Source organism: Rhea americana, unplaced genomic scaffold (genome assembly GCF_003343005.1).
Source record: "Rhea americana isolate MKP2758 unplaced genomic scaffold, rheAme1 scaffold_134, whole genome shotgun sequence".
NCBI lineage: Eukaryota > Metazoa > Chordata > Aves > Rheiformes > Rheidae > Rhea > Rhea americana.
The window spans coordinates 2,233,629-2,257,316 of NW_028185417.1; the positions used below are offsets into that span (position 1 = coordinate 2,233,629).

The 23,688-nt window shown below is 39.5% G+C and overlaps 1 protein-coding gene across 3 annotated transcripts in view; it reads left to right on the forward strand.

Annotated features, from left to right (window-relative positions):
- The window catches only part of SYNJ2 (synaptojanin 2), a 69,821-nt gene that overhangs the window by 31,830 nt on the left and 14,303 nt on the right, over window positions 1-23,688 (forward strand). For 2 of the 3 annotated variants that reach the window (XM_085297999.1, XM_085298002.1), the window contains 14 exons: window positions 235-296; window positions 3,715-3,811; window positions 7,212-7,384; window positions 7,791-7,872; window positions 8,081-8,230; window positions 8,331-8,499; window positions 9,881-10,072; window positions 12,251-12,335; window positions 13,507-13,647; window positions 16,678-16,870; window positions 18,596-18,754; window positions 18,997-19,153; window positions 20,924-21,041; window positions 23,104-23,322. In XM_085297999.1, the coding sequence (XP_085154125.1) occupies window positions 235-296; window positions 3,715-3,811; window positions 7,212-7,384; window positions 7,791-7,872; window positions 8,081-8,230; window positions 8,331-8,499; window positions 9,881-10,072; window positions 12,251-12,335; window positions 13,507-13,647; window positions 16,678-16,870; window positions 18,596-18,754; window positions 18,997-19,153; window positions 20,924-21,041; window positions 23,104-23,322 (1,997 nt within the window). The remainder of the gene's footprint in view (window positions 1-234; window positions 297-3,714; window positions 3,812-7,211; window positions 7,385-7,790; window positions 7,873-8,080; window positions 8,231-8,330; window positions 8,500-9,880; window positions 10,073-12,250; window positions 12,336-13,506; window positions 13,648-16,677; window positions 16,871-18,595; window positions 18,755-18,996; window positions 19,154-20,923; window positions 21,042-23,103; window positions 23,323-23,688) is intronic. The other variant, XM_085298000.1, reaches the window with a different exon arrangement.

Consider the following 23,688-nt stretch of genomic DNA (forward strand, 5'->3'; position numbering starts at 1 on the left):
CCATTGCTTAATGATAATCATGTTTTCATTTTTAGTTGTAAATGTTGTCTAATAAAAGCTCTGGCTTTTGTGTTAAGGATATTGTGCGTGTGGGTGCGTAGTCTGTTAGGGATGTCTGGTGCTGTTGAAGAGATGTTTTCTCTGAAGGAAAGAGGGAGACATCTAGTGATTTAGGAGTCTAGCGACTTAGGGAATTATTTCTCTCTTTGTTTCCATTCCAATATTTTATTTTAGGTGGGTTCTCATCATCTAAGACTTAACAGAGGTTTGGAAGCTAATGCTCCTGCGTTTGACAGGTAAGCTTCATTTGACTTTGATAGTAACACAGCGACCTGCATTTAAACAAGATTATGCCTTCCCAGTAAACTGTTAGATGTGAAGCATCTCTCAGATGATGTAGCCAATCCCCCAGGTCTTGCAAAACTATTAGGTGGGTTTACTTTATTTATTCACTTCATTTTTGTGCATTTTCATTTCTGGTTTTAATGGTAATTGAATTAATCTGGTCTCTGGCTTGTTTCTGAAAAAGCGCAGATTTCCTGAGTGGTATGCAAAAAGAAAGCCTGTGTAAGCCTTTGTGAATCAACAAACGTTAATTTACAATTAAGATACAGAGAGCATCTTCTTTACCCCTTTATCCCAGGCAATTAAAAAAAATGCTGCTTCCTTGCCATTCTGAATTCACCTTCACAGAATCACAGAATTGGTAAGGTGGAAGAAACTTCTGGAGATCATCTAGTCCAACCCCCCTGCCCAAGCAGGGTCACCTAGAGCATGTTAGACAGGATTTCATCTGGGCAGGTTATGAATATCTCCAGAGAAGGAGACTCCACAACCTCTCTGGGCAACCTGTGCCGGTGCTCTCGCTCTCACAGTAAAGAAATTCCTCCTCATGGTCAGGTGGAACTTCCTGTGTTTCAGTTTGTGTCTGTTGCCTCTTGCCTCGTTGCTGGGCACCACAGAAGAGTCTGGCCCCATCCCCTTGACACCCTCCCTTCAGATACTTAYAGACATTGATAAGATCCCCCCTCAGTCTTCTCTTCTCCAGGGTAAAGAGGCCCAGCTCTCGCAGCTGTTCCTCATAGGGCAGATGCTCCAGCCCTCAGATCATCTTCATAGCCCTACACTGGACTCTCTCCAGTAGCTCCACGTCTCTCTTGGACTGGGGAGCCCAGAACTGGACACAATACTCGAGATGAGACTTCCCCAGGGCTGAGTAGAGCAGCAGGATCACCTCTCTCGACCTGCTGGCAATTGACCATTGGTCTTCCGGGCCACAAAGGCACATTGCTGGCTCATAGTCAGCTGGTCCACCAGCACTCCCAGGTCCTTCTCTGCAAAGCTGCTTTCCAGCTTTTCCACCTTGATCCTCGTTATTTTACCACTATACAAAAGTAGCAGCAACTTGTTCAGTAATCACTGCTGTGTGATGCTCTCACGCTGATGCTCTTCTGCTATACTTGAAGACTGATTTATGAGCCCTTTTTAAACCATTAGACTCCGCTTGTCAGCTGGAAACCATTAATAATCCATACATTAGTTTGATTCCTTTATTTGAAAGGCTGACTATGAAGTGCTGTCTTTTTAAGGACAAACTCCCATTGACATCAATGAGAAGATTACCTGAAAATGAAGTGAAATATTTGGCTTGTGGGAAATTTCCAAATTGTAAATGTGAGGTCAAGTGATTTGCTTCTGTGTTGGCAAATCAGAGCTTATGTCCAAGCTAAAGCTCATTTTAGGTAAGGCCTCTTTGTTTCTTAGTTTCATTTATGGCATCTGTTAAGAAAGATGGCAGTAGTGACTGTTAATGATTTTACAGAACTGAAGAGATTAGAATTTAAAGGAATTCTGCACTGTAGTAGTCCATGCTCCAGTGGGACCTAGTCCAAATTCTCGAAGGCTTTTAAAACTGCTAAATCACACCAAACTGAAAATGCCTTTGAAATTCATTGTCTTCATCTCGGAAATTTATGTTCCACAGCAGAGATAATCGTATAAGAAGAAAACACTGAATTGGTCACTCCCTCTTGCACTTCCCCAAAAACTGAAAGTGCTTCAGAGAAGGAACAATTCTGCAACATTATCTAGTCCTGAGAAGCTGTTCTTTCTGACCCCGATGCAAACAGTGAATGGCCTTCTCATAAGAAACGTGAACATGAGGATCAATTTGCAGTATTCCTTCTTGTGCACAATAAAGCTTCTAGGTTAGATGAAATTAGGGATCCCCCTGCTTACAAAACTGCAAAAGACAGTCTTTTGGAAACGGGATAGGAGCAATCAACTGTTTTTATTGCTGCAKCTTTCCTGCGTGTTTTAGAGTGGGTTTTGCCTTTCACACTTGAAAGTTAATGTATTGAGAAGGCACTAAAAGAGAACTGAATGGTAATCTCCTTGTTAATGGATCTTTTTTATTCCCCCCTCCCTGAGAAGTCCAAGTGCAGTCCAAGTGCAGTGCTCAAGCAGACAACCTGAGCTTCTCTGGTTTTGTTGTTAGGAAACAGCACTGATGGAAAAGTAGGACCTTGGTGCCGGGGTCAGAGGGGTACATATATATTGGAAGAGTTGGCATACAGAGAACTGGCTTCAGAATCAGAACCATATATAGCACCGGAAAATATCTACTGTAACATTTCTTTAAGGAATAATAACTTCTCTAATAACTTCTTTCTCCTCTCCTCTCCATACTTTTCTATGTGGCTTATTTATAGGATTTACATGTGCGTACCCCAAGACTTGTGCTGGTTCTCTGACACTCTGCTAGGGCATGGCATGTCACTTTGCAACTTTTCGTTAGTGAGAGTGCTCACTTTATTTTTCTTTTCTTTTTCTACACAGCTTACTCTTAAATACCACTACAGCGTTGYTAGCACGTGAATGTAGTGTGGCTTCAAAATTTGTTTCTTGATGAACTTGTACAACTCCTGTAGCTCATACATTCCAACTTAAAGATAATGTATTGAGGAGAATAGGTGTTTCTTCATCTGGCTAAAAACTTTGACACATGAGTCCCTAAATGTCATATTCTGAGAGGATGGGAACATACGCCTTAAGAAAGATCACTTTATACTTACCCTATTTCTATATTTCATTCTGAAGAATCTGCCACTGTCTGGGCCAGACCACTAGGCTAGAAGGACCTTTGGTCTCATCCAGCATGGCAGTTATTGTTTACCAACCTTCCTGCTTAAAGTAAGTTGAAAGTGAATGTGTCAATGTTGTAATAGCTCAGAAATGTTTGAACCTTGTGATTGATGAGATTTGTCTGTGACTCTCTGGCCTTGGGATTGGAGCCCGATGCCCCATTGCTGCCACTGAATGTTGTCACCATCTTGCAAGATGTTGGGCAACTTCTGTTGAAGAGTAGTATGTTGTCTTCTCTCGTCTTTCCTGTGGAGTTTCCAGGCAAAGGTGGGAGCATACAAAGGGCTATGTAAAAACTAACTGTGACATAAAAGATCTGTGGCCTGTTTCTTCAGCTTCTTCCTTTTTTATGTTCAGTTCAAAGCATTCTTTTTGTTAATTGCATGCTTTCACAATTTTTATTTTCATAATTGATAGCGAGGAAACTGAGGAAAATTTCTGTGGTTACTATGGTTGAAATCTTCTGCTAAGTGGAACAACCAGTAAACACTGTGTTATGTATTTTGGAAAAGGTAGTAGGCAACGTAATAGGTACTGAACAAAACCATGTTATGGTTGCTTTTGCTATAGGCATATGATGCTTCTGAAAGAGCAGTATGGAAAACAAGTGATCGTTAACCTGTTGGGAAGCAGAGGAGGAGAGGAGGTGCTCAACAGAGCTTTCAAGGTAAAAACAATGATTCTGTATTAAACTGCTGACTTCCTCTGACCCTCCATGTTCTGTTTCCCTTCTGGAAGAAGAGAAATCTTTCCAAGTCAGGTGATGAATGTTGGATGTAAAGAAATGTTATCTCTTCTCTAAATGTAGCATACAGAGGGAAGTACTTCATAGTCTGGTGGCTTGATTTCAGCACTGAATTCTTGCTTATTTCCTCACGCCTATATACATTTCTCTTTAAATTTCTAAAAATTGCACTAAGTCTCTTGAGAGTATGTAGGTCCTATTTACAAATGAGAATTATGTTCTGCTTTGTCACAGTATTCAGTCACATATGCATCGACTGTTAGAGTCGGGTGCCTTGTGAGATTGTCAGAGTTGCTTTGGGTCCAGGCCCTGACTTTCAGCTCACTGGAAGTAAGCTGTCTTGCACTGATTGTAAAGGGAATTGTCTGTCTTGTGTAGAGTGTGACGGGATTTAACTTCCTGAGTACTTGCTGACAATCTGGTGTGTGAAGAGATATGCATTCCTAACCCCTAAACATTCCTAGGCACAATTGATACCTGAAAGCATCTGTGTTGTGTTTTCAGGATGTCAGACATTGAAGAATTAAAGCTGCACTGAGTTTTAGTGCAATACAGGATTCTCAAGGCCAGATTTTTCAAACTAATACTAATACTGTAACAAGTACAGAGTTGGCAGTGCGGATTGGCACCAAGTGGGATTTTTGGAGGTGCCTTGCTACCTCACTCCAAATGGAGGTTGATGGAAACCTGCCTCCTAAGTGCCTGTCACTTTGGAAATCAGACTTAGACACTTTGGAGTATATTTTATGAAGAATAATATGAAGGCTATTTTAAGTACAGCACTATAGTAGGTGTAACATACTTAGCATTATTACAGAATGATAAAACAGTTCTGAGTTCAAATGTTTATCATGTAAAATTAAACAAAATGAAAATTACTGTTAAATAATACATAGTTATTGATTTGTTTTTCTCTCTATCAGAATAATGTGCTTGAGATAAGCAGCATTTTAATAATCTTTCTGTGTGACCATTTCCTCCTCCTCTGAAAGAGCTGGGGGATCATTGTAGGAACAGTGGAAAATGTGAGTGAAAGTCTCCCCCTTGTAGAGCATAGCCACAAATAGTGGCTGTAACTAAAACTTRCAAGCTGATGAAGAAAATAAAGTAATGAAGTCTGAGCCTGACTTGTGTTTTCATCATTAAATTGAATTTCTGCATGACATAACTAAGCCTCTATAACCTCTAGTTTTCCCTATGTTTAAGATAAAACCTTTATTTTTTTAAAGTTGAAATTTAGGGATAAGAGATGATCAGTTTGGAAGTGTTCAGGGAACTATGAGAATACATATCTGACGTGTCTTGTGAATTTAATACTAACATTTTTATCAAACCTTGTTACTGACGGCACTTTTCTGGCTATTAACTGCCAATTTATCTTCATGGATGTTATATGGTATCTGACTTTTCTATCTCTGGAAAGTTATTTGTGTTCAACCTCTTGTTTCTGGATCACAGAACCAGAAATTGTCAGAAGTACAGCATGTCTAGAATAAAAACCTTGTATTCATTCATTTATTTTAATTAAATATCCCTTATATTGTTAAACATCATCCCTGTCCTAAAAAAACTGTGAGCATGCCTTGTGAGCTGAAAGAATTTAAACTGACAACATTGGAAACTGAAATTTCCTACCCATTTAAAACAACAACCTCTTGATCTTTTCTTTACCTTTGCTTTTTAGTAAATGGATGATTAGAAGGGACATATAGGAATATATAGTTTTTACTTTAATGGATTTTTAAGAACTCAAAATTAAACTAAATCATAAAGGAATGATTAGCAGTGAACATTTTTCTCCTTTTCTGTTTTGTTTATCTCTCTGTTTCTCCATTTTTTCTTATCTGCTTGCATTCTTTCCTCTTCTCACTCTACTTGCTGCAATCTTTATCTGAATTGGTTCAAAATATTCTTGGAATTGCTGCCACAGCTACCAGATTCCTTGGATCAGAATGTCTCCAAAACCATTACTTTATGCAAAAGAAAAAAATAAATTRCCATCTTAACTTCTGCTATTACCTCTTATCAGAAGACCAAAAATCAATATCCTTCCCAGAATGCTGTTCCTCTTGCAAGCATCCTCTATAACAGATGTAATTTTACAGTAAAAGCAATGCTGTAGTGAGAGTTACCAATATTCTGACAATGATTTACACTGAGGCAGTGGTGGGTAAAAGTTGTTTTCAAGTGCATTACCAGTGCCAGCAGCTGTAAAGGCAGGTTGAGGTACTGACAGCTAGGAAGCAGATACCAAGTGTCTTGACTTTTGTTACAGTGTAATGAAATAGATTTTGTGCTCATTCTCCAAGCACTGTGCAACACCTTTAAATTTGTCTCTGCATGGAAGGATTAATGGCTAACCTGATACAATTATACCGGTGTAACTGTTTGTACACTTTGATTGTAATATCACAGTTGTGTTTGTTCAGTTTGTGTTACAACCTAAGCATCCATCTCTTGAGATGAGAATGTGCAGGAAGGGAGAGACTAGACAAAAGCTTACAAAAATAGAGTTAATATAAAAATTTTCTTTGCTTTTGTTACAGAGAGCAGAATATAATGTTATATTGCATATATGATAGGCTAATGAAATTTGTGGTGATTATGAAAGTGCATGTGAGGTCATGGAACTGGGAGATGAATTAATCAGAGTGTTTGACCACTTCTTTTACTTATGTGGTTCATCACAAACACTTTATAATATGCTTTCTGGGACATAATTTCTTTTTTACTTTCTCCCCTGCCACCCTCTATCTAAAGTTAGGTCCATGTTTTCTCATATCTGGGCACTTCAGGAATGGTTAAAAAATACCATGCCCTGTTATGTTCATGTTCTATAAGCAGCTCTGGACAAATTTACCCGTCAGGGTCCCAGTCCCGTGTCTGGTTTCACCTGGTAGTATCTGCAGGGATGCAGAGAGTCTCAGGGAGTCTGCCCAGAGTATCACTGTTGTTGTACATGCTCCCACGCAGAGCTGGCAGGCCGCCTGTTGCAGGACTGCCGTGAGCCAAGGCTAAGAGAGTGCACAGCTGCCTCTGCTGAGGAGGCAGCAGAAGTTTGTAGCTCTGTCTTGCAACTACAGCTTAAGTTTCCACATAGGAAGTTGGACTCTTAACAGCCCAGCTTACTTTTGGAAAGAAAGCAGATAGAGAACTTTCATTGCTGTTTTCCTGTCTGGCATTTCAAAATTTTGTCTGAACTTCTTGATGGTAAAATTGTGGTAAACTATCCAAACTTTACTAATGATGAAAAGCATGCTGGTATCAGTCTATAAGCTGCAGCTTGAGCAGGATTTGTTTACTTCTTTCTCTTTCTAAACAGAAATTGTTATGGGCCTCTTCCCATGCGGAAGACACTCCCATGATAAACTTTGACTACCACCAATTTGCCAAAGGTGGGAAAACGGAGAAGCTGGAAAACTTGCTGAGGCCTCAACTAAAGTTGCACTGGGAAGAGTTTGGAATCTTCATACAGGGCAAGAATGTAAGTCCACGGTGAGTGTCCCAGCTTGTTGGTCCCAAATAACCAGGCATCATCCCTTCTGACCTTCACAGGTTCATCACTGTATTAGGACCAAGAACTTAACTGATTATCTTGGAATATAATTTTGAGATAAAGTGCAGTCCTGGGGTTAATTGACTATTTTGGCTTAACTGCATCTCTGGTTGTTCAGAATCTGGAAAATTACTGGTGCATGGATTGGCTAATGTGATGTTGCAGATATCATCAAATAATTAGATGTGTAATGAAATACATTTCACGTAATGTGCTTGCACTGGCAGAATGTGGGTGGGTATATTCAGGCTGAATATTTGGTGATACTGCTCACTCAATCCATGATTAGATGTTATTTTAAAATATACTCTTTTCTCCCCCTCCTCTTGTGTTTGGTTACCAAAGTCTGCAGACGGGTACTTTTCGAATGAATTGTTTGGACTGCCTGGATCGTACTAATAGTGTACAGTCCTTCATTGCACTAGAGGTGAGTTTGTCAAAGGACCTTTCATGGATACCCCTACTGCATACATTGTGTATTCTGTGGGGAAAGAGAACTTAAGCCTCAGTGAGGTAAGTCTTTCTTGTCAGCTCTGTGATACAGAATAATGCTGGCTGGAATATTTAAATGGAAAATAAAAAGGAAAAACATATTTAAAAACAAATTATTTTTTAATCTTTCTGCCCCAATCTAGATCCTGCTTGTTCAGTTAGAAAGTCTTGGGCTGAACTCTAAATCTATAATTGAGCGCTTTGTGGAATCCTACAAAGCAATGTGGACTCTCAATGGTCACAATCTGAGCAGAGTATTTACTGGCAGTCGTGCCCTCGAGGGGAAGCACAAGGTAAAGGAAAATGACAGAGCTGCTTATTCATAAGCGATAGTAAAGAAAGTTGTCAGAACTACTGTTCAGTGTTGCTTGTGCTCATGATTCCTGTCTAAAGCAGGTTGGGAAACTCAAGGATGGAGCCCGCTCTGTGTCACGCACAATTCAGTCGAATTTTTTTGATGCAGTAAAGCAAGAAGCCATCAATTTGCTCCTCATGGGTGACTTCTTCAGTGAGGAATATGCAGACAAAGGCAAGATGCTCATGGACCACACTGCTCTGCTAGGTAAGGCCACTGTAAACCTTTCACTTTTCTTTTATGTTTATTTTGTGTGTGGGGAGGGGAGGGGCAGGTTCAGCTGTCAGATATGACCAAATGCATCCTAGAAAAATAATAAGCCACTTCTGCACAAATACGTTGTTTAAAACACTACTTTCAAACTACCATGACACATCTCTGTGTGTTTTTATTCCTCTGTGCTTAATTCTCATATTTTCTATTGGACTTCTGAGTGTATTTATCTGCTTGTTGATGACAATTTCTTCGAACAGTTTAGAGGAGTTAAACTGGAGGAAAATTTTTAGGGCTGTACTCCCAATTTGGTCCTAATGAGTCAGATTTAAACGCGTATCTTGGGCTTAGATTTTGATATCTTTATTTTTGACCTTCAGTTTGCAGATGCTTTTAACCTTTTGAGTCTCTAAAGACATGTTTATGCTGTTATTTTGGTTCATTCTCTACTTTACTCCAGGGCCCTGCTAATCCACAGCGTAAAACATTCATTTGTACCTATCTGAGAAGAAACTTGTGTGCAAAACACAGGATAATCTGCTCCCACAAGCAGTATCAAATAGTCAGTTTGCTCCGGAGAATGAGTGGCCTTTAGTGGGATAGACATTAACCATTCAGCACTGCTTTGATCCTTGGTTTGTCCCCTGAGAGCAACCACAAGGAAAAGGGCAGATACCTTCTCTATGTCTGATTGCAGAGTTAAATCAGGTACTTGAAGATTAAGGTCATCTCAGTTGCTCTTCCAACTAATGATAGACACACAAGCACACTCCTAATTTTCTATACCCATTAGAAATAATGAGTATGGCATTTTCTTGTGATGAGTTCTGATTAGAATAGTGATCTRTAACAGTGCTAGTTTTGGAGAACTAGTGTGAGACTTTGTGCTGCTTGCTGCCTTTCCCCCCACACTCTGAACTTCTTAGGGTTTAGATTTAAATCTTAATCTGTGTTAGGTCCAATCTCTGTAGACTAAACTGAAAAGATTAAGGAAGAAAAAACAATTTGTTCAGTTATTACTTGAAATGCTGGAAAGCCTATGTAAAATGTTAAAAGCTAATTGAGTTTGTTGCTTTTAAAACTCTGACTTTTCTCCTCCTGTCCAATCCATTCACCTCTGTGTAAAAGCAGAGCTACTTTCAAAGAGTGATGGATTTTCTGAAGAGAAACTGATAGTGTCAACCCCAGTTATCTTGTAATTATTGCTGTTACCATTGGAGTTATTCTTTCTGTGTCATTACCACAACAGTAATGTCATTATTTAACAGTAACTCTGTGCTACTGTCGTCTGTACCATTTTATCGTATTACAACACTTTTTTTTTCTTTTACACATTCTTTGTCTCTCCCCCGCTTTCTCCCTCCCCCTCCATCAGTAACTCCAAGTATTTTGAAGGCCATGTCAGAGCGTCAATTTGAATTCACAAGCTTCAAGCGTGTTCGGGTTGCCATGGGGACCTGGAACGTGAACGGAGGCAAGCAGTTTCGAAGCAACATCCTTGGTACCAGTGAGCTAACAGACTGGCTGCTGGATTCTCCCAAGCTCTCTGGAGTTTCTGAATTTCAGGGTAAGACTTAGAAGTCAAAATGTATAAGCAATATTTCCTGGCATCCACAGGGACAGCAGTGAATTTAGACACCAGTTTTGACCAGCTGTTCCTTTCTAAGTCAGTGCATTATCTCGGAGGGCATTTTCTATCAATTCTAGGGGATGTATTTTACCCCCTTTAGCTTTGTGCTGCCTCCAGTCAGCAGTGAGCTGGTATATAGAGGCTGCTGACAGAGCAGCACTTGGGTTGTTACCAAGTGATTCTGTTCGGGACCTGCAGCAGTTCAGAATCTATGTCCCTTTCACTCCTTTATGGGGCATATCATCCTATTCTGCATCTCATATTGGATTTTACTCCTTGACTTCTCCCTGCCTTTTTCTTCATTGTGAGTGGGAGTTAAGTGCTTGAGTGCCCTCAGAATGTCTACTTGGTCTTTATTGAAGCTAAATGTACTTGTACAATCTAGACTCTGAGCTTGTCTGGAAATGTAACCATCAAAACCTTCAGACAAAAAGAGATTTATCATTACATTTATTGAAGGCAGTTTCCCTTGTTCAGTAGTATAGAAACGTCTTGTGCTTGTGGCTTGCTTAAATTGGCTGCTGAATTTCTCATTTACAGAAGGAGGGCAGGTATGGCAATTGATTTACAGATTTTGTTAAGGAAAATGAAAAGTGAACRCTGTCATCTTAAAATTGAGGTGTTCTAAAACTGTAGGAGAACCTGTGCTTTTGCTGTTACAGTAGAACATTTAGTCTCCTGCCAGCTTTGCAGGGGTGGTCYTGTGCATGCATACCCTTCAAGTTCAGGAATTCGTTCCTCAGATCCTTGGTGTGCTAAGATGAGTTGTCTCTTCTGAACCCTTACTACTTGAGTGCATGGATATGTGATCACATGCAGACAGCTGTACTCTGAACTGCTTGAGTGGCAGTTATTACTGCCTCAGTCCATTGTTTCAGAAACAGTTCCTGTATGTTAACACATGCCTATGCTCATGATACTGAAATTTGTCAAGAGCCAGTCGTGTGCTAGCCCTGCCAGCCCTTCCCCTGAGAGAACTGAGTAGTGGTGGGGGAAGGGAGAACGGCACAGCTAATTAGAGTGGGCAGTCATAATGTGCTATGTCTAAACAGCTTCTGTAATGAAGCTGGGTTATGTGAATTAGCAGAGCTAGTGCATGGCCATGCAATGTCTATATTGATAGTAACGTAACTGTAGTGTCTAYGTGAATGGGTAAGTTTACGAAGAATGGGAAATACGTATTTAACATATGACAGTGTCTATCATCTTAAGCGCATAAGAGAGGCCAGCTGTCATGCGTTAACTTGGCCTTTTTGTCTACGGTGAGGAGCTTTGTATTTTGCTTACTTTTTTCCTTATTTTCTGGTGTGGGTCTGGTTGAGATTCCTGTGGTTTTCTACTTTTAGACGTTCCTGCTGAGTTAAGTTACTGTTACCTAGGGCATACAACAGTTAAAAAAAATCCCTTTAGACAATGGACAAACCTGATGTRTCAATAGGTGTACTTCATACTATTATATGGGAGCATTTGGTCTTTGATGTTTCACTGGGATGGTATCCACAGGTCTTGGGCAAGGGAAAGGAGAGTTACAGTGCTCTAGGGTGACCTAAGCTTATAGTGCAGATGATCTGAGAAGGAAGGGGCTGGGAAGAAAGAAAATGAGAAGAAACTTCCAAGACTTCTTCAAAGTAGCAAAAAAGGCAGTGAGAGAGGGAAGGGACATACTGGTATATGGACAGTAGTTTCAGTTACATAGAGATCAGTATCAGAGAAGAAAAGAAAGAAGGTAAGGGTATTAGGTAACCCGTGTAAGGTGACAAGTGGTAGTAAGATGGCGAGTAATGACTCTGGTGGCTCTGGTGATATGTCTAGGTGAAAAAGAGAAAACACTGACTATTTTCTCATTTTAACATTGCTACAATATAATACTCTGTTCTGAACTGCTTTCTGAAAGAGAGAGACCAACTGCTGGGAGAAAAGTAGGAAAAAATTCCAGAGGAACTGCAGGGGTTGTTTTGTGAGATTAGATTAAAGGATCTATGAATATGTATAGCTTGGCAGGTGATACCCAAGACAGAACTCTAAGAACGTTCTTTGGCAGAAATTAGAATACAGGTAGTTAGAAGAAATAACGAAGTAGTAACTCTTGTATGCATTTTTTCCTCTTCCCAATAGATGATGATAACTGCCCTCCTGACATATTTGCAGTGGGATTTGAAGAGATGGTTGAACTAAATGCAGGGAATATTGTGAATGCCAGGTAGGTTAAGAAAATACTCCCCTTACCTCCCCAAACTAACCAACCAAAATCCTTCAGAGCTCTCCTTTGTATACTCAGATGTATAGAACACCTCCTTCCAATTCTGTTGCTTGTAATCAGAGCTGAAAGTATATTTGCCATTAATAAATGACACTCAGACAGTGCTGAAAGTGCTGTCTCTCCATGAACTTGTGTACAGTAGAATACATGGAGTTTTCTAAGCCTTTTGAGTCTTTGTGTTAACAGAGAAGGATTCTGATGGTTGAAATTGTTTTAATGCTGGCCCTGCTTGATGTTGGAAAGATGTGGTCAGTGACTATAAATATAATGAGTATTCATGAGGTTATGTGAACAAAATGTCTATGTGGCTAATTGTCAAAATTTTTGCTAGAGAAGGAGTTAAAGGCAAAGCCTGAGCTTGGCTTGTCAACATGTACAGTAGGCTGTGGTACATACCAGYGTGTTTGAATCTGAAGGAGAAGTTGGAACAGGGAACCCTGAAGATAATGTTTCACATACTGATGCTTCAGGCTGAGCAGTTAGTTGTCTTTTGGGGAATGACAAGTTACAATAGTGCTTAGCACGGCTGCTGGACTGGCTGTATACCTGTGTGTACCCATTGATTTTGGAGATGAGAAGAAGCCAGGTCTGCAAAAGGGGAGGTGTCTGCACCCACTCACAAGCCTTCAGCTGATAGCAGCCAACAGTTAACGCCCTTGGGATGTGGCCAGTCACCTCCCAGTCAGAGAAGATCCATTTTATCTCATCCTCACTGTAAGCAATAGAAATCTTGTAAGTCACAGGATTTGACATGGATTTTTGGTTTTAAGATTGAGTGCTATAGTCATCTTCCAGTTGGATTCCTCAGTGGATGATCGTATCAAACCCAGATCACTCTAAGCCTGGTTGACTCAATCCAGCTCATATCCAGAGGTGGGATAACTGCATTTGTGCATTGTGGCTGGGCTCACTGAGTGTGCTTGCTCTGGGCTGGCTCACAGGGAGATATTAGCTGACTCTGCTTTGCCTCTCACAGTACACCAGTTCTGGAGTCAGCATGTGCAGAGCCTAATGGGATGTCTGTAAACCTAAGACACAGTTAATCTGCTTGTTGTATTGATTGTATGTGGTTTCTTTTGATTCCATTAAATGATTTTTGTGTTTGTTTCAGCACAACAAATAAGAAGATGTGGGGAGAGCAGCTTCAAAAAGCTATTTCAAGGACTCATCGCTACATTCAGCTGACATCAGCACAGCTCGTTGGTGTTTGTCTTTTCATCTTTGTTCGGCCTTATCATGTCCCCTTCATCAGGTAAAAAAAAAAACAAAACCAAAAAAAAAAAAAAAACCCTCTATCTTCAGTAACAGCTGCTGTTGGAATATGTCCAGAGAGGGTGAGAGTGATTTTTCAGCTTCATGGATTTGTGCAAACATGGATTCCAGTCCCTACTCAGTGCAGGCGAGATGCATCTCCAGGCAGCAGTGGTTGAGAGACTGGCCTCCTGAGTAGCCCAAGGGCTAAGCAGCCCCAGTACCTTGCGTCCAGTTCAGCAGAGAAGTCAGGCCTCCTAAAGAWTTCAGGTGTAACACCTTGTTTGGGTGCTGTCTTTATGGGAGAGGAAACCTATCTTAGTATGTGTAAAAGTGTGTTGAACACTAAGTGAAGGCAAGTGCCCGTCTCTGCATGGAAGAGCAGRATTTACTTTCTAACCATATCCTTACAGTTTCCCTATAGAAATGCAGCATTGCTGCATAGCTCTCCCCAAACATTGTCGATCTCAGACACTTTCATGGCATGAAGCTGTAGGCAAGGCTGCGCCTTAAGTACCTTTTGGAGATTTGTCTTTCTTTCCTCTTAATGTTTTATGAGAAAAATTTATTAAATATTTGAGGATAATATTATAGTAATGTTGGTTGCTCTGAAGTATTATAATGATCTCTTGTAAGTTCCAAGAATGGAACAGAATTTCTCTTCCAGGAATAGCTCCAAGGATTTCTCTGAAGAGAGCATTTACAGTAACTCTGGTAGCGCAGAATTCTTTCTGTGTCTCTATCCAGCCAGCTCAGGCCTACTGTCAGAGACATGTGTCACTATATTCTGCCACAGCCCAAAATAAATAGTTAACAGAGCTATCACRGAACAGATATAACATATTCTCTGGGGCTAGCAATTCCAGGCAGATAGTGAAACTGTTTAGTATGAATAGCAGTGTTCCTTATACTTTTTATATTCTTTTCTTCAAGAATAGCATCCTTATAGAGACAGTAGTAGTAATATAACATGGAAGTTACTGGTTCTAGACCTGAGAAGAATGGTGGAAAAGGTGGAAGTGGGATGGGGGAAGAGTATTGTAGAGGTAGTTTTGCCCCCTGATATTTTACAGAATTGAGGGGCTGTAAGGACTCCTTAAGTGTCTCTATCAGATGTCAAGAGAACCAGAACTGCATTTCTAGTTCGGAGGATGCAGAGCTGTGTGTCCTCAGTTTACTAGCACCAGTATCTCTGGAGCCTGACCAAACTCCTCTTGCCCCCTAAAAGATTCTCATTTGTATTAAAGAGGAAAGATAAAAGAACAGAGCCATGGGGATCTGCACATTAAAATGCCTTTACCGTTGGCAAGAATTTTGCAGTGTGAATGGGTAGGAAATAAGTAATTACCAAAACAGTCGTAACAGTGACCTCTACTCCATATTAGAGACACTGCTCAGCCACCACTCCATATTAGAGACACTGCTCAGCCACTAACTACATTTTATGATCGCAATATCAAAAGCTTCCTCCTCCTTCTCACTGAGCTCATACCTACTGAGAAGATCAGTGCAGAGCTTGTGCAACATTGAGTGCTGCAGCCAGGGTAATGCAATCTAGGTAACCCAGGTGGTCTTGAATTGTTGCATTCTTAGTAATCTTTCTTCAAAGGGATTTTTAAAATTACATTTTTTTGATGGTATGAAGCAGTACAGAGGAGRAGTGTATCTGTCAGTAGTTGACACTTCAGCTGGATTACAAGATTCATGACCAAGAAATTTGAGTAATCCAGCAGGAAGTGCTTGGTTAAATGGAGATCAAAAGCAGAAGCACAGCATAGTGGCTCTATTGCAGCTGTCAAATTGCTAAGAATCAGATGTAGCCCTTTGAAGCTCAGAGAAAAAGAGAAGAGTTAGATTATAGTGACGGAGTTTCATTATTCAATGCTAATGTGCTGCTCCATATTATGTGAACACAACCAAATCTAGTGTGCGTGCCAGCGTAGTTTTTACCATGTCCAGAAAATGAAAACAAAATTACGGAAGTGCAAAAAGAATTCTATGTTTACAGAGATTAAAAAGATTAGGGCAGAAGTTAAGAGAAGAGAAATAAAATGAGAGAATGAAGGAGCAAGGAAATACAAAGAGTTGAATGTACAGTGGTTTATCTCAACATAACCTTTCCCGTAGCTGGAAATCAGGTAAATACCAGTCAGTAATTGGATAGGCAGGCAGCAGGAAGGGAGAACTCCTTAAAGTGAAAAGACTGACCACCTGCTTCTTTCAGAGCACTTGAAAACCTGTCTTTTTATAAAACACATTGGTGATCCCCTTTGCCTCCCTTTACAGTTGAGGGTGTCTTTTGTGGTGATTTTCTGCAGTCAGGAAAAGAGRGGAAAAAAGCACAACATCTTCCAGTTACACTCAGATTTTCAGCACCTGACACGAACCCAAAGACATAGTGTTTTTCTGCCTACCCCTTGCTTAGAGCCAGTAACATTCTAAYCCAGACCTACTTGGCTTCAGTCTGGAAAGTAAAAGTTCTTCAATGGGAAGGACGTACATGATGCTGGAGTTGATTGCAACTGATTGAAAAATCCAGTATCAAATATGAACTGGAGTTTCAAGACATAGTAGCACCACTTAAGTTGATAACTGTCTGAAAAATCGATCCCTTATGGTCAAAAGTAAAAGAGAATGTAACAGCAAAATTAATTATTGTCATTCTGTTAAAAATCATGGTGAACTTTAAAGGTATATCCTGTAGAAATTCCCAATATTTCAGATATAATGCCTTGCTTGTATTGTTTCGGAAGGACAAGAGGAGGGGAAAAATAATTTTGGATAATTTTAATTCTTTATTATTCTATTATACTTCATAAGAAATATATGTACATGATCATTATCAAGAAACTTCACAGCCTAGAAGATGTGCTTAACAACAGCAAGCTCCCTGTCCATGCATCAGTTTGTAGTGGGGAGGGGATATGGTACTGTAAATAACAGGATTTTTCATTCCATATTGCAATCAAAGTCAATTAAATGTCTGTCCCTGCAGCCTGTTACTTTCTTCTCTCTTTTCTTTTTTATACAGGGATGTAGCAATAGACACTGTGAAGACAGGAATGGGAGGAAAAGCTGGAAATAAAGGGGCAGTGAGCATCCGTTTTCAATTCTATAGTACCAGTTTCTGCTTTATATGCAGTCACTTAACAGCTGGGCAGACCCAGGTGAAAGAGAGGAATGAAGATTATAAAGAAATCACACAGAAACTCAGCTTTCCAATGGTAAGCAAGGATGTATTTAAGCTGGAAACATTGCTAATTGGGGGTAAAGACTGTACATTGTGAAAATTGGTCCTAGGCTGTCTGTTATGAAAGGAGTCAGCTTGGTGCCATAGAGAAGGAGCATAAAAGAAAGTAAGCAAAAAGAAGTAAGCAAAATGGAAACAAAACAAAATGGAAAATGTGTCACAAGAAACTAGATGACATTCAATAAAGCACTTGCTTTACAAAAATGCTACAGCTTTCAAAAATATAGATGCTGCAGTGCTTAAAGTCCTGGGCTTTGACCAGGTTTCAAGTTGATCTTTCAGAGTGGTGCTCCTTAATTGACCTATTAAATATGATAAGGCCTCATGGATGAGATTTAGGTGCCTGGTGTTACAGCTAGGGAACATACTGATGGTTTTTGCTGGCACTGGTTAGTAAGGGTTCCTAAAAGACCATCCCTGCAACTCACAATGCATCAATGCTTTAGCTGTTCCTGCTCAGGTATGATGAATCATTCTTGGGCACAGCTATTGTAATTTTTGTTCCCTTCATTTTGTCCATATGAGAGTGTTGCTGTCAAGGAATGGCTGGCTTTTCTCAGTGTTGCAAATACAGACTATTGATCTGTATGAATAACTTTTCCCCTGAACGATAACAAATCAATTGCCCTAGGATTTTATTTCATAACTGTCTCCTCCGGCCAGCAGGTAACCTGTGGGGTTTAGTGCCTGTGCTTTTTTGCTTCCCTTAATAATGTTGGTTGCTTTAATTTCTGTAGCTGCTCTTTCATAGACCTCCCTGGAGAGGTCCTAAACCAGGGAGGGAATGGACCAGTTTGTGTATTCTGTTTATTCAGCAAAAAAGCAGAATTCAGGTTGCAAAGCATAAAATTTAACTCCCTGTTGTTTGCAAGGTTTAGAGGCTTGACACCTACAGCATATTAATCAGTTGTGTTTTATGTAAGAAATAATGCTGACAGTCTGGAAGTCCTGCACAGAATATGTGTTCTAAATGGCCATAAAGTCGTGCTTATGGTAGTCTTTCCTTCTAATACCTCATTAACTATTTTATGTCTTCAACATTTGTAATAGCTAGATGTACCTTGAGTTTGTGTGTAATATGTATAAAGAGTGCCCTCTACTGCTGTGATAGCTGCAGCTCTGCAGCATTTCTTTCATGAGTCCCTGGGTTTTAGAAGTTTATAGCTTGAGTGAAAAAAATAAGTGGTTAGAGTATAGCATGTTAAACTTAGCATTGGCTGAATTTTTACTGACATTTTATTTCAGTACGTTTACAGAACTATGACATGTGCACATAAAAGCAAATCCTAGCTTGATGTTGCTCAAGACCTTGGCTACTGAATGTGCCTCGGTACCAGGAAAGCTTTGTGTTGTATTTAGAATATTTAAATATTTGTGGAATGTGCTAGTAAAATAAACAGTTTTAAAAATATTCATGATAACCAAATTGTGAATTTAAAACCGTAGTCCCGGTTTATACATACCTTCAGAAAGCAGGGGCTAGAGTCTGTTAATCACCTTTACAAAATTCAGCTCAGTGCGATGTAAAACAGTGAAGAAGCCTTTTTGTCTTTTTTTTTAGTATGTATTGGATTTTAACAGACTGTAGCAAGTAAGTCTAGTACATAGAATTTCAGAGAAAATGACTTGTATATTTTCATGCATTTAAAATGTGGGTGTTTGAATGTGATTTAAAATAGTATTCTGTACCACCAACTAGGGGCGGAATGTGTTCTCRCATGACTATGTCTTCTGGTGTGGAGACTTTAACTATCGGATCGATCTAACATATGAGGAAGTCTTTTATTTTCTTAAACGGCAAGATTGGAAAACACTTCTGGAATTTGATCAACTACAGCAGCAAAAATCCAGTGGAAAAGTAAGACAGTTTTTCCCATTTGCTTATACTTTAAAGTCATAGTTTTCCTGAATACCTGCGTGTTGGCTTGATCTAGCTGCTTGACAGTGAAAATGGACATTTTCAGATCAATATTTGCAGTATATAAACATACTAATTAATTTAAAAATCAGAATGTTATTCATGATCAAGAAAGCTGGCATGTCACAATGGCATCTTCATCACCTGTAACTTAATCAAATAGATTCTATTTCTTTTCATAGATTTTTAAAGATTTTCATGAAGGGACTATTAATTTTGGACCAACATATAAATATGATGTTGGCTCAGAGGCTTATGATACAAGTGATAAATGCAGAACCCCAGCCTGGACTGACCGAGTGCTTTGGTGGAGAAAAAAACTTCCATTTGAAAAAACAGGTATGTAGGATCTTTCCCTTCTCTTTATTTGAACGTTGTTTCAGTTTTCATACAGAACCCACARAAGGGTATTTAATCTAGTGAATGGTGAAAAGGGGAATTTGTGAGTTCTATGTAAAGTTCCATGTTATAAAGGCTAGATTTGCTGTTTCTGTTCATCTCAATATATTTGTAAGCACTTTTTTTTAACTTCTGCCTTGGTAACTTCTGGGAACATTTCTGCTCTCTTCTGGATTGGTGGAAAATTTCATTAATTAATGGTTGTAGAGTACTTTGAGATCATGAGTGGCCACCTCAGCAGAAGTGCTATATACAATTTGTCTTTGTTGTCTGAAAGTTAACAGTAACAAAATGAAAAAGTATTTCTTTGTGTAGTCAAAGACAACTTTTATAACCGTGCTTCAAGTCTACAGGTGTATCTGTCTCCCAGTATTTATTTTATAAGCACAAGTTCATATGTACAAGATCATATTAAAGGTGTAATCAGTAGAGAAGTAATTTAACTTGTGCCTGCAGATATGATTTTCTCATGCCTAGGAACTAATGCTTGGAATCTAAGTCATGTCGTGAACAGAGTAAGTGTAAAAACTATGAAGCAAAACTAGGGTAATCAGAGAGTATATATCAGGTGATACAGAGTTATGCATGCTTATTTAAGGAATCAAAAATGAAGTAAAATGAGGAGCTTAAACCACTGATAGAGGTATAATATGTGAAAGAAAACTGTGGGAGACATGATAAGGAAGTTGTAAGAGTAAGTGAACTTCCTTCCTGTTCTGGCTGTTTTCATTTAGGAGAAAGAAAATATTCCAACATTCTCAAAAAGTTTTCCAGCATATTCCTTATTTCAAATGGCAAGGCTTAGCCCCTCAAAAGACTTAAGTTGATAGAGCACACAGAATGTGGCACCCATCTAGCTGGCCTGCAAGTGTCCACTCTTTGTAGACAGGTTCCTTTATTTAGCACTCTGTGCCTCCCACAGCTAGTCCACCTAGGTATATGACTGACCACTTGTCTGTCCATCTACCTTCTAACCATGCAGATTTCCTTCCTCTTCTGCTGGCAGTAAGGCCTTTCAGCCTCTCAGCTCTAACTCTTTTCCCTTGCTCCTTTTTTGCAGGTGTAGGCTAGAGGACCATTTGATTTTTAAGAAGAAAGTATAGCCCCAGTGTGAGTGTTTAGGGAGAAATGCTGTATTCCGTGTTAACTCATTTTCAACTCCACACGCAAGAAATAGTTATTCATTAGCCCAAACAGTGGTCTAGAAATTTTCCTAGTACTGATGACAATGTAATATCTTACTGTAGCATTAAGTCTGGARCACTTACTGTTACCGTTATGTATGACAAAGAAAGCGTTTGAAGGTTGGAGTTGCATGGAACTGCCTTTTTTTTATTTCTTTGCTCCATGTGTTTTATTCAGAAAGGCACTTTATTTCACAAGTACTATGTCTGAGTAATAAGGTAGGAGAAAAAATATTAATACGACTCTCACCCCAGACTGTGTAGGTCATTGATTGGGTGACCTTCAGGTTACCATTTTACGTTTGTCTTATTCTAGTGATCAGCTGTCTCTGTTGTTCTCCCGTACTCCATGTTTTGTTTCCTGTCCCCTAGCATATTTTAGGATACAAGTTGTTCTTTAAGTGGTATACATGGAAGCAATTTTAAAAAAACCCTCCCACTACTAGGGTTCTGTGAACTACATCATAATAAAATAGCTTTTAACTATTAATAAGAGCAAGTTTTAAATGATGTTTTTACTGCGTAGCTGGAGAGATCAATCTTCTAGACAGTGATCTGAATGCTGAAACTAAAGTCAGGCACACCTGGACGCCTGGAGCCCTGATGTATTATGGGAGAGCAGAGCTGCAGGCATCTGACCACAGGTAAAGTCTTAAGTAAATAATCAGAGAAATTACCTCTAGGTTAGAATGAGTCAAACAGAACTGCACCTTCAAAGTGAGAAATCAAGTCTGGTATTAACAAGCATTACAGGCTAATTCTCCATTGAGTTTCTTAGTGGTTTTTTTTGTAATGGGTTTTATGTAATGGGTGGCAAGCATCTACAGTCCCCTATGAATTTCTGCTGCTCTGTGACTTCAGCAAGGGTTGGATAAGTTGTAGCAAACTGGGAGCATTCTGTTGCTTATTCTTGGAAAACTCTGGTACCGAAACAAGCTGCTCTGACAGACTCCCACTCAGCTTGCTACAAGAGGGGAGGAGGGAGGGACTATGTGGCTTGAAAAGAAGTAAGTCATGTACATAGGGCCAGATGTGACCTCTTCAAAGTTATGAAGCGTTAAGTTGCTAGGCTTTTCTTAGAAATGAAGATGGGAGAAATCAGGGACCAATGCCCCTGAGTGGTCTGTATCGTTAACTTCTCTTTAGGGGATATGAGTGACTTTTCTTTGTTRAGTTTTTGTCACTGCCTCACTTTTCTGAAACAAACCCTGTAATGAATACACCTTGGAAGCTCTCTTGCATTTAGAATTATCTTTGTCCGCTTGCATGCCCTCTGGAAATGCTGCAGTATTGTTCCTCATAGTAGAGCACAGTGAATCACAGCAGCTGGCTGTGTGCTTCTCGTAGCACACTTACACATGAGGACTGTTCTGTAGTCCTCCAGCAACAGAAGAACATGCCTCTTGCAAGCAATATCTCTGTGTCAAGGCTTTGACGTTGCTGTGTTCCACAAAGTGTACTCATTATACGAAGGACCCTGAGAATGCAGTCTGTGAAACATAGCTGTTGTACAATGGTTTTCAATTTCGGCAAACTTGACTGCAAGAACTGCTTTTTAGTTGCAGTCAGTGGGTTTGCTTTCCCAAGGTTTGTGCTGGAAAACGGACTTAGCTGTATCTTTCTGACATGGAAATGCATTGTGAGTCACTGTGCTTGTAGAAATAGTTAACGTTTCCTATATAAAGTTTTTCTTCCACCTACTATTGCTTTTTAGCTTAACTGTTGTTGCATTAATATCTTCTGGTAATGCATATTGAGCTTGCTCTATTGCAAGTGACAGGCAGCAATTTTGAAGTAGTTAGAAGAGCAGCCCTCCCAGTTACTGCTCCGCAAATATTTGTGGGTAGAATTCTAAGAATGTAGTTTGCATCCGCAGAGACAATACAAACTTTGCTCTTTCAAACAGCTTTCCCAATTGTTTTTAGATCTAACAAGGAAGTAACCTGTAAGAAATGGCTCAAGAAGTAGGTTTTCAGTGTTGCTTATAATATTACAGATTGACATATGTTTGCTACATAACCACGTTATGCACTTAAGGAAGAACTTACTGTTTGTCCTTAGCGTATGGAAGAAAGATATCTTAATGTAGCGTTGAATTATTTTTAACAGAAAATGATATATTACCTTCCTGCTGTATAGGAGGTTTGGGGAACAGTCCATTATTGTTTAATAATGAGTGAAGCATTCTGGTATCTTCAGTTTGCAGTTTTGTCAGAAGTGCTACACACAATTGTTATTTGAATTCCTCTATGGTGTGTCTTCATACACATGCAGCTAGTGCAGGAGTGGCAAATAAAATAGATAGTGCTTAAGGCATGATCTTCCACTGCTGGAAAAATGAAACAATCCATCAGAATGAGAACTTCTAGATTGTGTTATCAGCCACAGTGCTTCCTTGCTGTGAGACCTTAAGCAATTTGCTCAGCCTTTCTTTCTATGTATAATGTAAAATAATCACCTCCTTCTAAGGTATACTAGTCTTAATTAAAACATTTGCAATGAGCTTTGGCATCATGGAGTTAGAAGTGACCATAGATGTAGAGTTTAACAATAGTTAAACAATAATTAAACAAAAGTTTGTCCCTCGCACAGCTAAATTCTTACCTATCCTGTTGCTTGACATTGATTTTAATTTTAAGTAAGCATTTCCTATTGCTTGATATCATTTTTGATTTTAAATAAGCATTTCTCCTTTGTTTTATGCAGACCTGTGTTAGCTATTGTAGAAGTAGAAGTTCAGGAAGTCAATGAAGCTGCCCGTGAGAGTGTTTTCCAGGAAGTATCGTCTTTCCAGGGACCACTGGATGCCACAGTAGTGGTAAATCTGCTATCACCCATGCCTGAAGAGAAAAATGAATTTCCTGAGGACCTGCGTACAGAGCTTATGCAAATGTTTGAGGAATATGGCACTGTTATTCTGGTCAGGTAAATGTGGAATCTGAGATGCATGTCATCTGTTTACAAATAAAGACTAGAGATTCTCTTTCTGTACCCACAGAGTTTATTTTATATTTGAAAGTAGTATGTTGAGTACCTTTATTCCATGTTGAATTCTTCATTAGAAATTGAATATATATGTTTTGAATATCTTTTACCTCTTATCGCCTCGTTAAAGAAACAGTCTAACTGCTCTCTTAGCTGAGTAGAGGAGAATTTTATTCAGTCCAGCATCAGAGAGCAGAGCTTTTGGGGTAAATCATCATCTTTAGATTCAGGCCTCATTTATGTGTGTTGCTTCTGCTTGTGGTTCCTCAGGCCTTGCTTCCTTTGCTCTCAGGAGGTCTCCTTTCT